Genomic DNA, 13,538 nt, shown 5'->3' on the forward strand with positions numbered 1-13,538 from the left:
TTATTTTTCGGCGAGAATTACAAGTTTTATCTCTCAATTTATACCGTTCTCGAAGGATTTTTTCTGTATCAAAAAAAGTAAATATTTCTAAATCTGAAATAAGTTGTAGAAAAATTAACAGATAAAATAAATGTAAATTTTGTTTCCCAATAATTTTTCGGAAGAATTAATTCGCGCAATTGATTTGATAACATTCGAGAAATTGGAGAAAATTAATTCCCTTATGGTATTTGTTATAAAGAAATTTGCGTTAACATCCTTATTGGTTGTTCTATGGTCCGCTTGGTTAGAAAAACATTCGACCAAATCAGGAATAATGCTCAAATTTGATTTGCGCAGGAAAGTTTTAATAGAAATATTAAATGTTTTTGATTCTTTTTTAACTAGCAAGAACAAATGGAATTCAATAATTTGCAAATGACACACAACCTGATTTTGTAGAATTCATAATAGCAGGAGTGACGAATTCATAATAGCAGGAGTGACAACCGGATGTGTTTCAACGAGGACAGGAGATTTTTTTATAATAGTACCGCATGAATAAGAAATACTATTACATCAAACTCAACTGTCAACACGAACTACTACTTTAACTTCAATCACAATGAGAGTCTGTGTACAAAAGCCTACGGAATTTTCTTCGGCATGATTTCTTCTCTTTCTAAATTTTTTTGTTTGTTTATGTGCTTATCAACAACATGATGTTTTTATTTTTTACAAGTAAAATATGCAATCTATCGAAAGCAAAACTTCAGAAGAATTGCCAAGTTCCAAGCTGGGAACACGGGAATAGTAAGTCGTTTGTTCGCTGCTATGTTTAATTTTTTGTTTAATTTAGTTGGTCTGTCTATCTGTCTGTCTGTCTGCCTGTATGTCTGTCTTTCAATCTGTCTGTTTTTCAATCTATCTGTTTTCCCTGGTTCGTGTAAGAGTTACAAATATTTTAAGTAGTGTCTTTACTTCTAAATACTGTTTGTTCAAAATTCGTGGCTTGGACCACAGCGTTGAAATTTTCTTACTGTCCTTTTTTTTAGTTGGGAGCAGTTTTATTCTAAAGAACTTGAAAACTTTTCTGACAGTAAAGATGAAGGAGAAATATGGTGCGTGAATAAGAAACACTTATTCTGTTTTTCTTACGCTTAGAGGACATAAAACCAAATAAGAAAAAAAATAAGTAGAAATTCAATCTTATTATTGTTTTATTGTTCTCATAAAAAAGTGCATACACCGTACCATCGTGGCGATATAAACCTGTTTTCAAAAAGAAATAGAAAATGTGAATTCTGCTTATGAGGTATTATAAGAACAATTTTATAAGAACACAGGCTTCACATTTTGCTGAAAAATAAGAACAAAATAAGAACAGCTTCAGGTTCATATAAACACACAAATTTTGAGAAATTCGAGAAAATATTTCCTTGAATAAAGTACCTTAAGTTGGTTAATTTTCGCAAAATTTGTCTGAAATTTGTGTGCGCGAAAATCTCTAGAAAGGTCAATTCGCAAAAACAAATCTTTGCGGAATTACTTAACATTAGTTTTTCTCTCTTTCTTTCTCAAAAAAATCGCTTCTTTACAATGTTTTTCTACTTTTTTGAGCATTTCGCAAATATCTTTACAACCCATTGGCTATTTCTACTAGCCTTACTTTCCCTATCTTCAGGGATGAGGATCCTTGGCTATGTCAATATTCGGGGGTTTTTTTTGAGAAAAGTACCCATGATATCTTCTTTGACAGTACAGTTTTTCAACCATGTTTTAGTATCTCTTAATTCATGTGTATTACGTTAGACTTAAACTAGGTATAAACTATTGAAAACGAAATAATACTGACTGTATTACATTCAGACCGTTTTCCATTTAACAAAAAACTGGAAGGGTCGGAAAAAATAAGCTATCATGTGCCAATTTCGCGCGAATCGAACAAAATGATAAGTACAGTGTGAAAGTTACAAATTTTAAACTTGCAAGTTATTATGAATTGTCTGATCAAAATACTTCGTTCAGTTTTTAGATCCTAATTCACAATTGCTTTTTTTTTAGTTCCACTGGAGAAGTTTTAAGTTTTTTAAAAAATATACTTTAACATTATTTAATGAAGAATCCCGCTCAGCAGGAAACATCCGCCCACTCGCCCGCCCGCTTCTTATTTTTTGTTGAATGAAAAACGGCCCTAAGGTGCAGCTAACGCAGATATTTCTATGTTAGGTTCGGTTACAATCGCATGATAAAAGTTGTTCGATGGATTGTCCATAATTACACGAAGAAAGATATACGCATACTTGATATTGGTTGTGGAAATGGAGTCTTCTTGCTTGAACTGGTATGTTCGGTTAATTAATTTTTGCGAATCAAAAAAAAAGTATTTCGCGGTTGCTGAATTTTTTAAAAATTACTATTTCGACTCAATAAAAACCGTAAAACATTCTCCTAACAAAAATGACTTTTGTACTTAGATTTTAATCCCTTGAAATACTTTGCGGAAATAAAGTTTCCCGAAATTTAATTATTTTTACTTGGTGTGTATATTTTTTCCATAACAGAAAATAATTTTGAGAAAAATAATTTTGAGACAAATAATTTGAACGTGTTTATTCTTTAAGCAATAATAACGAATAATAACGAATTACAATCATCCTCGTCACCGTCATCCTCATCGACGAGTAACTCCTCTGGAGCCGCTTACATTATGTCGTTCTCGTCAGGAACAAACGGATTCTTTTCTGTCACATTCATGAATCCTAGCCGTTCTTTCAGCATGGCACGACCATCGCCACAGGGTTTGCCTTCTTTGAAACAGGAGAACTCAAATGCAAGCCAGATCCGAGAAATGAAGCTTTCACGTATGACCAGTTTGCACTTGGTGTTTACAAGTGCGCAGAAGATCAAGATATGCTAGTTGGACATGTACCAATTGAAATATCACAATTATTAAACAATTTTCTAAACACTGGAGAGAACAACAATTCTTTGCAAGCTGAGGTCATGGGTAAAAGAAAAAGAGAAATTGGCTTGGTATAAGGCAACCACAGATAACAAGAAATTTGCAGAAGTCTTAAAAAAAGCTTAAATAAAAAAGAAAGATAATCAAAATTGACATTGAAACTAAGAAATTTCCTTGTCTTAAGAAAGAAGAAATAGAAGCAAATAACAAGAGTTGTTATTTTTTTAGAACACCTTTCACCTCTACCTACATAAGTTAGTATACCAAAACCACTGGGATTCGAATATTAGGGAGGGGACGCTTATTCGAGGGGGCGCTTAATCGAGTCTTTAAGGTAACCAAAAACACAGAAAATTTGTGAAAAATTCTTTCCACCAAAATTAGTTCTTTTCAGATAGTGGTCATACGGGCTATTGAATTACCATGAAAAAGTTTTCCTATTCTTCCATCTTTCGACAAATAAGTTTTAGATTTGCTGTGGCCAATAAATTCTCCATAAAATCAAATCTAGAGAAGGCATAATATGTTAAATTGGTTGTCTAAACCTTATGGTAGTACATTGTCGTAATTTTTTTTTTATTATTTTTTACATTGAAAAACTGTAGTACCATCGTATAAAGAGTGTTTTTATTTACATTATTATGTTGTGGTGGCGCATATTCAGGGTCCACAGAAAGGTTCAATTTTCTAGTTTAACTTTTGTCTGTAATTGTATTCACACAAGAAATAAAAGTTGTCTCTTTTATACGTGAACGCTTTATTGATTACTGCACCGATTTATGTGGTTCATAGAGCCGTTACATTTCTGGTTCAATTTAGGTCTAAAGTAGTATTTAGGGAACCAATGTAATTTTTTTTTGACTTTTGTTAGCCATGCTTTTTTGTTTAGCCACTGTGCTAGCTTTTGTGAATCATGAATATATGCAAAATATGACAAATCCTTTATTACAAGCTATATTAAAAATTATGGCGTAAAAAATAATAAACGTGCAAACGATTATTCTTAAAATTTCTTATTCTTAAAATCAACATTTAACCTTCTCTTTTCCACTACCATGATTGATTAAAATTAAAGACGATCGTTAACTTTCTTTAAAACTTAGATTCCTGAAATGGTGTCTCTGTTCGCATATATCTATAATTTACTTTTAGGCTGACGAAGAATATCAGAACCTTTTTGGTGTGGATTATTCTGACGCTGGTATCAAACTTGCTCGAAAAATTGCGAAAGAACATGATAAAGACATACTCTACCAAGTAAGACTATATCTTTGTTGTTTGTGATGCTGCGGTCGTTTGTTCTTGTTGTCGTTTTCGTTTGTTGTTTGTTGTTTGTTATTGCTGCGGTCGTTTGTTCTTGTTGTCGTTGTCGTTTGTTGTTGCTGCGGTCGTTTGTTCTTGTTGTCGTTGTCGTTTGTTGTTGCTGCGGTCGTTTGTTCTTGTTGTCGTTGTCGTTTGTTGTTGCTGCGGTCGTTTGTTTTTGTTGTCGTTGTCGTTTGTTGTTGCTGCGGTCGTTTGTTTTTGTTGTCGTTGTCGTTTGTTGTTGCTGCGGTCGTTTGTTCTTGTTGTCGTTGTCGTTTGTTGTTGCTGCGGTCGTTTGTTTTTGTTGTCGTTGTCGTTTGTTGTTGCTGCGGTCGTTTGTTCTTGTTGTCGTTGTCGTTTGTTGTTGCTGCGGTCGTTTGTTTTTGTTGTCGTTGTCGTTTGTTGTTGCTGCGGTCGTTTGTTCTTGTTGTCGTTTGTTTTTTGTTGTTGCTGCGGCCGTGTGTTCTTGTTATCGTTGTCGTTTGAGGCCGTTGTCGTGGTTGTGGTTGTTGTCCTTTGGTCGTTGCTGTTGTCGTTGTCCTTTGTGGTCGCTGTTGTTGTCGTTATTGTTGAGGTCGTTGTCGTTGATAATTTTATATTTGGTTTTTGTGCTGTTGTAAGAATTTTTGTTCATTTAGCAAGCGGATTTCTTAGACTCATCTACACTACGTTTTTCCACTCTCGCAGACAACAAAGCATGCTTCGATTTGTGTCACGACAAAGGAACATATGATGCTATCAGTTTACGCCCTAATGACGCCAAAGAGGCACGACACAAGTACATCAATACACTGAAAAGTATTCTTGTAGAAAATGGAATATTCATAATAACGTCGTGTAACTGGACCCTAACGGAGCTTAAGGACCAGTTTGGAGGCGGTAAGTAAAATAATTTTTGGATTTTTTTGTAAACTTTTTTTTTACGTTAATCTAAGTTCAGATAATTTGTTGCAACGGCAGCAAGATAGCATCTATGAAGGGCGTGTTTCTCATTGCGTACTTTGTTGGGGTCATGGACTTGAACTTGCAAAGGAATCTAATTTTAAACCACATTATAGAGCTGAATTAGTGAGTGTAAAAATTAGGCCATAATAGCTAGCTCGTTCCAGGCTTCTAAAATTTGCTAAAACCCCGATCGATGCTTCCCTCGTAACTTCGGTAAACAATTTGGCCTGTAAGGCTGAAATACACTATCATTTTTCAATGATCATTTTCCAATGATACATTCCAATGACATTAAAAATGACAAATTTTGGCGCAAATACACTATCATTAAAAACATGAAACTTGAGCATGTTTTCTTTGCAACATGGACTCTGAAGAAGAAATAGCAGCTGCTGTTGTTGTGTATATGTTATCAAAAAAGAGAGCTAAACATAGGAAAAAAAGCAAAGAAATGGATGGGTGAAGCCGTATAGGCGAAGTGAACTTTGCATCTACAATACTCTTATGTGTGAACTGCGTGTAGAGGAAATTGCAGAGTATACGCGATTTTTAAGAATGCCGCCGAATATTTTTGATGAGCTCCTAAATCTTATAGAAGTTGACATTGAGAAAAAAACAACGCATTTGCGAGACCCAATTCCTGCTAAAGTCAAAGAAGCTGCAACTTTGAAGTTTTTCTCATGTGGGATAAATTACGCCGAATTACAGTATTTATTTCGCGTTCACAAAAGTACTTTTGTGTGGCATGTGTTGAAGAGTTCCTTGGGATCGGAGATTGAATGGGCGGTGTTCTGAAAGAGGGTACGGCGAGTAATCTCATCTGAACAACTACAGAAATGATGCGAAATTTTGTGCGTACTTTAACTCCACCGGTGCTGTTCCATGGCAAGAAAAATTTGTCTGAAATTTGTACCCACCATCGAAGAAGTTGTTTTTCTTGGGACGATGGAGTCACGTAGGAATAGCAAGAACTGAAAATATGGCCATTTACATTTATGTAAACATCATCTCGTCCTGCTCCACTTTTGTTGCTGTTGTTTACTTTTTTCAATTCTGCGCTGAAATAACTTCGTAGTGTATTTATTTTACTCCTCACTAATTTCTCTAAAAAGAAAAACAGATCATAAAAACATGCATGTTTTTCTTTTCTCATCCAAACTATTCGAAATAACACAAACCTTTCATTCCGTCTGCCTTTGAATATCTCATAACTTTTTGCCTTCTCGTTTCTGTCCTTATGGAACGGGGATTTAACATCCCACAAACTGGGCTGGCTTCTCCAAATCTCAAAAAATATTCGGTCGCTTCTTGCGTCTTCATTCTCGGGTGAATTACTTGTTCAAATCTTTGTTTTTATCTATGTTTACGCCTAAACTACATCGCGTGCAACAAACACGTGTGCGAAAACAATGGATTCGGTTTAAAACAATAGAAAAAAATGTCATTTAAAAATTAAAAGTTGAACATGTTCAACTTTTCATTTTTAAGGATCATTGGAAATGAGAGTGTAAAAAATGACATTTTCTTCTGTATACACTGTCATTTTTCAATGATAATTGGAAAATGATCATTGAAAAATGATAGTGTATTTCAGCCTTAAAGTTGTCTTGAAAAAGTTATAGCATATTGCTATGCAGATTGTATGTTATCATACAAATACGAAAAAATAGAGGTCTGGGCTGATAAAAAAGGGACCAATTTGGCATATTTTAATGTTAGCTATTTTTAGCAGATGCATGTTCGATTGTGAAATTTGACCTTTATGAAATTATTTGTCTAGATTTTGACTTCAAAGCAGACATACCAGCGCCAACTTTTCAGTATGGTGGAAGCACTGGTTCAACCGTATCGACTGCTATATTTGTAAAGAGGTGATATCCATCCAAAGCAATATAGCCGGGTGCGACAACCATACTATAAATTTTGAAATCGAGCATTACTTGAAAGAAAAATGACTAAATGAGATGGACATGAAAAGAAGGACGGCTTGAAAATTTTCGTTGACTCTGATGTCACAGTTCTCCATTACAGACGTTTTTTACGCTCTACTTGTGGTTTCAAAGTAAAAGAAGTTCTTTTTTCAAGTCGTGTTAGTTTTTATTCCGTAAATTTACCGGCCAATTTTTTACCCGCATTGTCCCTGTGCTAATTTATACCATGTTATATACTGTCGCCTGGCTTAACTCTAATTTCTGGAGCCATGTTTTTTGGACCTTGTTGAATAGTTACTGAAAAACACTGGGCTGTCAAAAATTTTACTTTGGGTTACTTAGAAGGGTCTGTGTATCTACTCTTCTAGAGGTGCTACCCGCAAATGTCATGGAAGCTTCAGAAGAAAAGTTGAGAATAGCCTAGTCTTAAGGTCATCTGATTTGGTAATGGAATGTTGAATAAAAATTTGAATCGAATTTCTCGTTTGTGACACATCCGACACGTGAGTTTAGTAATTTGAATTTTTGAAATGGAGGACAGCACTTTGCTTGTAAACAAAAATTGTATCAAAAGAGCTTGCAGATTCTGATGACGAAAAACAATGCAGAGGAATAACAAGAAGTTGGATGAAGAACGTGAAAAACAGAGGTATTTTACATCTTAGAAAAAATCTCGTGGTTCATTCCCCACAAGTTGCTTTCTTTTCTTCGAATTCGAATTTTCGCGCGTTCGAAAATCAATCAAATCTTTCCAAACGCCATTTTTTGTGATTTTGTAAACAAAAAGACTCCAAAAGTCGGATGAAATGGCACACCAAACCTATCCGGCATTACTTTTGTTCATTTTTTGTGGGATGAAGTCGGATAAAAATTTTGTTCTAGAACAAACTTTCATCCGACTTAATTTTCACTTTTTTTGAAAATTTTATTTTTTTGTACATACAAACCGATCCAAATTTTCATCCGACAAGAGAAAAATCTCAAGTCGGATGAAAAGTCAGATCGGTTTGCGCCGACCTTTAGGGACGGGTGGATATTTAAAAGAGAAAATTTAAGTTGTAAAAACTAGGCCCTGATCGGTCAAATTTGTTTCTAAAAATAGTCGCAATCGAACTCGATTGTGTGGGTACCGTCTCGTCTGCAGAAAAAATATTTTCCTCAGGGATATGACGAGAAACAATAGTCAAAACGAAGTTGGTGGTTTTGGGAAACGTAAATCTTTAGTTATGCTTATGGAACGAGAAGAAAATAAGCTGGTACAGAAAAAAACTCCAAAATGTTCAAGATGTAGAAATCATGGCATAATAACAGCTTTGAAAGGGCATAAAAAAATATGTCCATGGAAATCTTGTGATTGCGAAAAATGTGTTTTGATCGCAGAAAGACAACGTGTAATGGCGGCACAGTTGGCGCTCAGAAGACAACAGTTTGTGAATAGATATAGGCCTACCAAAGAAGGTATTTTCTTTGAATTTTAAGCTGGCTTTCAAGCTCTGCGATTTCAATATTTTAAGTTTATAAAGAGCCCGATGCTGGCCAGCTTATGTACTGTGCAGAAAAAGTTTTTCTTTTAAGAATAATCTTTTGAAAAACAACAAATGCTTTGAAATATGTAAGGTTTTAACCATCTCTTGTGTTTTTAATTTAATATTCAAACTTTTACCAATCACAGGCACGTGCCAGGTGTCTAGCAGAGAGAAAATACAGACATTATTTTCTTTCCCCAAAGTGAGTGTCTCGATTTTAGTTAAACTCACGTGATTACAAAAAAGCAAAGCCTTTTATTCAGCTGGTAAAACACGATCCATTTTGTCGAATTCAAATGGATCGTGCATCACCCGCTTGAAGAGAAAAACGAAAACCAGAAGACATAATGGACAAATAAAGGTGTAGTTTCTAGACTACATAAGAACCAGTAAAATTTAACTTCAGATTGGATGTTTTTTCGAGCTTATTTCAGCCTGGTTTGTTCTTATTTTGTTCTTAATAGTGAAAACAAAACTTAGAAATTTATTCTTGTTTTGTTGTTTGTTAAAAAGATTTTATCAAAAAGAAACGACAAGTCATTATTAGATTGAGCCTTAAGATGTTCTTATGTTATTTTTAGGCTCGTGTGGTTATAAAAAAACTCTTATGAAAAAGTATACTTAGTTTGAACTCTACCACTATATAGCAAGCTTTAAACACGCTTTAACCGCCCTTTGCTTCTTTCCGTAGATACTAAAAGTAGGAACCATCAGTAACCAACAGTAACCAGCAGTATTTCGAAGTAACCACTATTATGAAGTAACCACCGGAGAACAACAACTATTATGAAGTAACCACCAGAGAACCAGCTGTTTTTTTAAGTAACCCCAAGAGAACCAGCAATTAATATTAATTTACTCCAGATAAGGCAGCAACAGCAGCGCAAAGGTGTTGTGATTTTTATGCACAACACTTCATGACCTTAAACTATCAAATATGATAAATAAAAGGAGACCTAGTTCCCAGGGCTTTTTTCTGATACTTGTTCTTGCTAACTAGCTACTTTTAAGTTGTTTTCACGAGGTCCAATAAATGCATCCCGCGAAGATTAATTTTCAAAAATATGAATAGCATTCGCGGAATTCGCGATAATTAATCAAATAAGTTATTTATTTATTTATTTCGCCTAAAGGCAATAATGGAAACAAGAAGAACAGAACGAAAATAGTGTTTTTAGGATTAAAGTTCATTCTTTGAAATAAAATGTAACACGTTTTAAGGAAAAAACGTTAATATCGAAATCATAATTTTTTTACTTGAAACCTGTATTTAGCCACGATGTTTCTCCACAACAATTATTAATTCATTCGAACTTTACTTTGTCTACCAAAAGAAAAAAATGTCTCGTTTTGACCCTCCTCCGTATAGCGTTTATTTGGTTTACAATACACGAATTGCAAAATGAAAATCCTTTGGTCAACGGAATAATTTTTTAGGAAGCGTTGAAAGAAGTGTGAAACCGCTGTGAAAAATAAATGAAATTTGATATGGATGCCTTAACAGTGGATACAATGGCAGGAGAGGTATCTCTCACGTTCGATGACTTCATACTGTGCAGTTTATTTCATTCAATTTATTCGAACTTTAACGTCTGCCGCAAGAAAACAATGTCTCGTTTTGGACTCTCCTCCGTATGGTGTTTTTCATTAAATTTGGTTTACAATTGAGATATTAGTTCGTTATTTAAAATATTAATTTTGTTTTTGTTAATTCTCGTGTGTGGTTTTAAAAGCCTTCTGTCTTAACTGTTGCATAAAGCCCGAGTCACACCAGACATTAACATTTCAGGGTCATAAACTGTTGTGTACATTATAAATGTCACATTCGAAGCGGCAGTTGCGTTTCTTTCCTTTTATCTATTTAACTGGTCGTTATCTTGTGGTCACTTAAAAAAGCTGCCGGTTCTCCGTTGGTGGTTACTTCAAAATACCGGTGGTTCTCTGGTGGTTACTTCGACATATGCTGGTTACTACTAATTCTTACTTTTAGTAAAAGCGACTTCCTTCACAACACAATTTTAAATATCGGTGTTAACTTGCTATGTCGTCCACATTTATTCTTAGAGAAAAAAAAGTTATCAAAGCACACAGTTGGTGCGTATGTTTGCAGACAAATTTTGCGTAAAATTTTACCTAAAGAAAATCCGACGTTTGAAAACAACAACAAACAACAATTCGAGAACCGTGGTTGCACTCACGCAAATCAGCTTGCAACATTTTCGCCACAACATTGCTTGCCGTATGATGAACCACACTTTAATGTAAATAGTGACGTTGCCAAAACAAGTGAAAACACAGAAGTATCACCTGATCGTGTCGATACCTTCCCGACAAATGTCGGTAATATGTCGGTAGTTTATTCTGCGTATAGCGAAAGATTAGTCCAAGTCTTGCAGAAAATCTTCAAAGATATTCCCGAGATGACCATTCGCTCGATTGTTCAACAAAGCGAGTCTGACTTCATCACGGCGTCTGAAATGATGCTACAGGTTGAACAATCGAGAAAAGAGCGACGCCAAACAGAAATTTATCAAGCACAAATTTTAAATGCATGTCGGGTAATGACAACGCGTCAGGATGTGTTTCGTGATTACGACAACACGTATCAACCGAACGTTGTTATTCACAAAAATTCAGTGAATATAGAAACTCTGTTGACTTCAAGACCAGAGTGTTACTATTCGCACCAAGTCAGCCATGACACTAGAACCGAGGTAAATGAGTACCCAAAGCCATACTACAATAACCTTCCCGTGGTCAACTTGGATTACCGCGGTACTCAAAGCGAGAATTGTTCTGTTAACTTCCAAGCGAAAGCAAATAATCCACACCAGGTTGACTGCTATGCTAAGAATAATTAGCTCGTGTTGATTAGTAGGCGATGCACGCAAACTAGCAGAGTTTTGTTTAGGATATAAAGTTTAACACGAGTGCTATTTTTGTTGTTGAATTTCTTTAAGGTTTTGTTTATCATTGGAAACAGTTATTTTGTGTTTCGTTACATGATTACATCCTTCACCGAAGAAACTTTCGCACTATTTTTCGACCTTTTTTTGTTTATAAAAATTTAATAGTTTCAATTTTCGTGAGTTAGGCTGATATTTCGCGCAATTTCAGATCCATTCTTTTTGACCAACATCTTTAATTTCAAACAGTGTGTAAAATTTTATCGCGAAAATTTCTTATAAGAACAGAAATTTTGTTTTATTATTGAAAGAAGAAATATTTATTGATATATGAAAATAATTACATTTTGTTGACTTACATTCCATATTTGCTGCTTGTGTATTTTCGATCTCAGACCTCTTGTTCTCTCCTTGTTATAAAGAGGTGTCCAAATCTCGCATCATCTTCAAAAAAATTAAATATTTGATAATTTATCAAGCATAATTTTATTCGCCTCGATATATTTCTTTTTGTATTTTTTTTTTATTACAGTTTTTCATATAATAATTTTCATAAAATATATATTCCAGAAGATTCGTTCGATTTTTATTTATTTTGAATTCGACAATATGGATCGTGTAACGCCTACAATTTTTCGATTTCAAAAAATTGATCGTGTATCGCCTACAATTTTTCGATTTCAAAAAATCGATCGTGTATCGCCTACAATTTTTCGATTTCGAAAACGTTGATCGTGTATCGCCTACAATTTTTCGATTTCAAAAAATTGATCGTGTATCGCCTCCAATTTTTTGATTTCGAAAACATTGATCGTGTATCGCCTGCAATTTTTCGATTTCAAAAAATTGATCGTGTATCGGCTACAATTTTTCGATTTCAAAAAATCGATCGTGTATCGCCTACAATTTTTCGATTTCAAAAAATCGATCGTGTATCGCCTACAATTTTTCGATTTCGAAAACGTTGATCGTGTATCGCCTACAATTTTTCGATTTCAAAAAATTGATCGTGTATCGCCTCCAATTTTTTGATTTCGAAAACATTGATCGTGTATCGCCTGCAATTTTTCGATTTCAAAAAATTGATCGTGTATCGCCTGCTTTATGCAAGCAAGAAGTACACACGATAAAAAAAAGAATATATAATAAAAAAATGGTGTTTCTTTAACAGAAGTTTTTGTAATAGAGTTACATTTTTGAGTAAGCAAAAACATAAAAAAATGAAAGATAAAAGCAAGTCGCACTTGCCAAAATCATTTTAGAAGCTATAAGAAAGGACTGCGCTGTCGAATAAAAAAACCTGTGACGAGGTTGGCGTGATGTGAGTCACACATTTTTTCTGCATATACTGTGTCGCATATTGGCAACCTCGATCCCAGGACATCTCTAAATATGTGACGGCTGTCAATGAGAGCGATCTTGTTAAGAGACCAGCAGCCCTGGAAACGAGGTTGGCATGTTCACTTTATTTCTTCTTCAGTTTCATTTCAAAGTTTTAAAAGTGATTATGTGAAAGAAAAGGTATCTAATATTAATACTTAGAAGCCCTTTTTCAACTTTTAATTATATATTTTAAAGGACAGAGTACTTGTCCCCAGTAGACTAATCTTTTAAATCAGAGGTTTGAGGTCGAAGTTGTAAAAAGGAAACGTATGTTGATTACCTCAAAGTATTATTTATTTATTTAATTTTTTCATTTTAAAAATATCCAACGTCACACGCAGGTGGGAAATAGAATTATTAAATGTTAATGTAAAAAAGAAAAAAGAACCCTGTTAACACATAGGGTAGTATCTTCCAACATGAATATATTCCATTTAACAATGTGAAACTTAAGTTCTTGTCTTTTTGTAACCTGCGTATAAAGTGGCTTTCAAGCAAGTTGCGGTAATTACCCTCGCATGTACTACAACTTTTCAACATTGCTGCTTCCTCGCGAAATTAAAAATCAATCAACTTAGTAGCCAGGTCATTTTTAATTTAA

At 34.4% G+C, this 13,538-nt stretch overlaps 3 protein-coding genes across 3 annotated transcripts; 2 read left to right on the plus strand and 1 right to left on the minus strand.

The window, feature by feature from the left end:
• The first annotated feature begins 244 nt into the window (after positions 1-244).
• LOC130625843 (EEF1A lysine methyltransferase 2-like) lies at positions 245-7,275 on the plus strand. The gene is made up of 6 exons (XM_057440958.1): positions 245-792; positions 1,035-1,100; positions 2,209-2,323; positions 4,097-4,201; positions 4,885-5,125; positions 6,972-7,275. The coding sequence occupies exons 1-6, from the start codon at positions 728-730 to the stop codon at positions 7,064-7,066; spliced, it is 687 nt and encodes a 228-aa protein (XP_057296941.1). The 5' UTR covers positions 245-727; the 3' UTR covers positions 7,067-7,275.
• On the minus strand, positions 5,125-6,755 carry LOC130625844 (uncharacterized). Its single transcript, XM_057440959.1, has 2 exons — positions 6,370-6,755; positions 5,125-6,295 (listed from the first exon to the last, which is right to left on the minus strand). The coding sequence occupies exons 1-2, from the start codon at positions 6,509-6,511 to the stop codon at positions 5,841-5,843; spliced, it is 597 nt and encodes a 198-aa protein (XP_057296942.1). The 5' UTR covers positions 6,512-6,755; the 3' UTR covers positions 5,125-5,840.
• Positions 7,276-8,249: 974 nt separating the features above from the next.
• LOC130625712 (doublesex- and mab-3-related transcription factor 3a-like) lies at positions 8,250-11,907 on the plus strand. The gene is made up of 2 exons (XM_057440814.1): positions 8,250-8,580; positions 10,713-11,907. Exons 1-2 carry the CDS (start codon positions 8,289-8,291, stop codon positions 11,507-11,509), a joined length of 1,089 nt encoding a protein of 362 aa, XP_057296797.1. The 5' UTR covers positions 8,250-8,288; the 3' UTR covers positions 11,510-11,907.
• Positions 11,908-13,538: the final 1,631 nt, after the last annotated feature.

The sequence above is a fragment of the Hydractinia symbiolongicarpus genome, chromosome 14 (assembly GCF_029227915.1).
Source record: "Hydractinia symbiolongicarpus strain clone_291-10 chromosome 14, HSymV2.1, whole genome shotgun sequence".
In the NCBI taxonomy this organism is placed as follows: domain Eukaryota; kingdom Metazoa; phylum Cnidaria; class Hydrozoa; order Anthoathecata; family Hydractiniidae; genus Hydractinia; species Hydractinia symbiolongicarpus.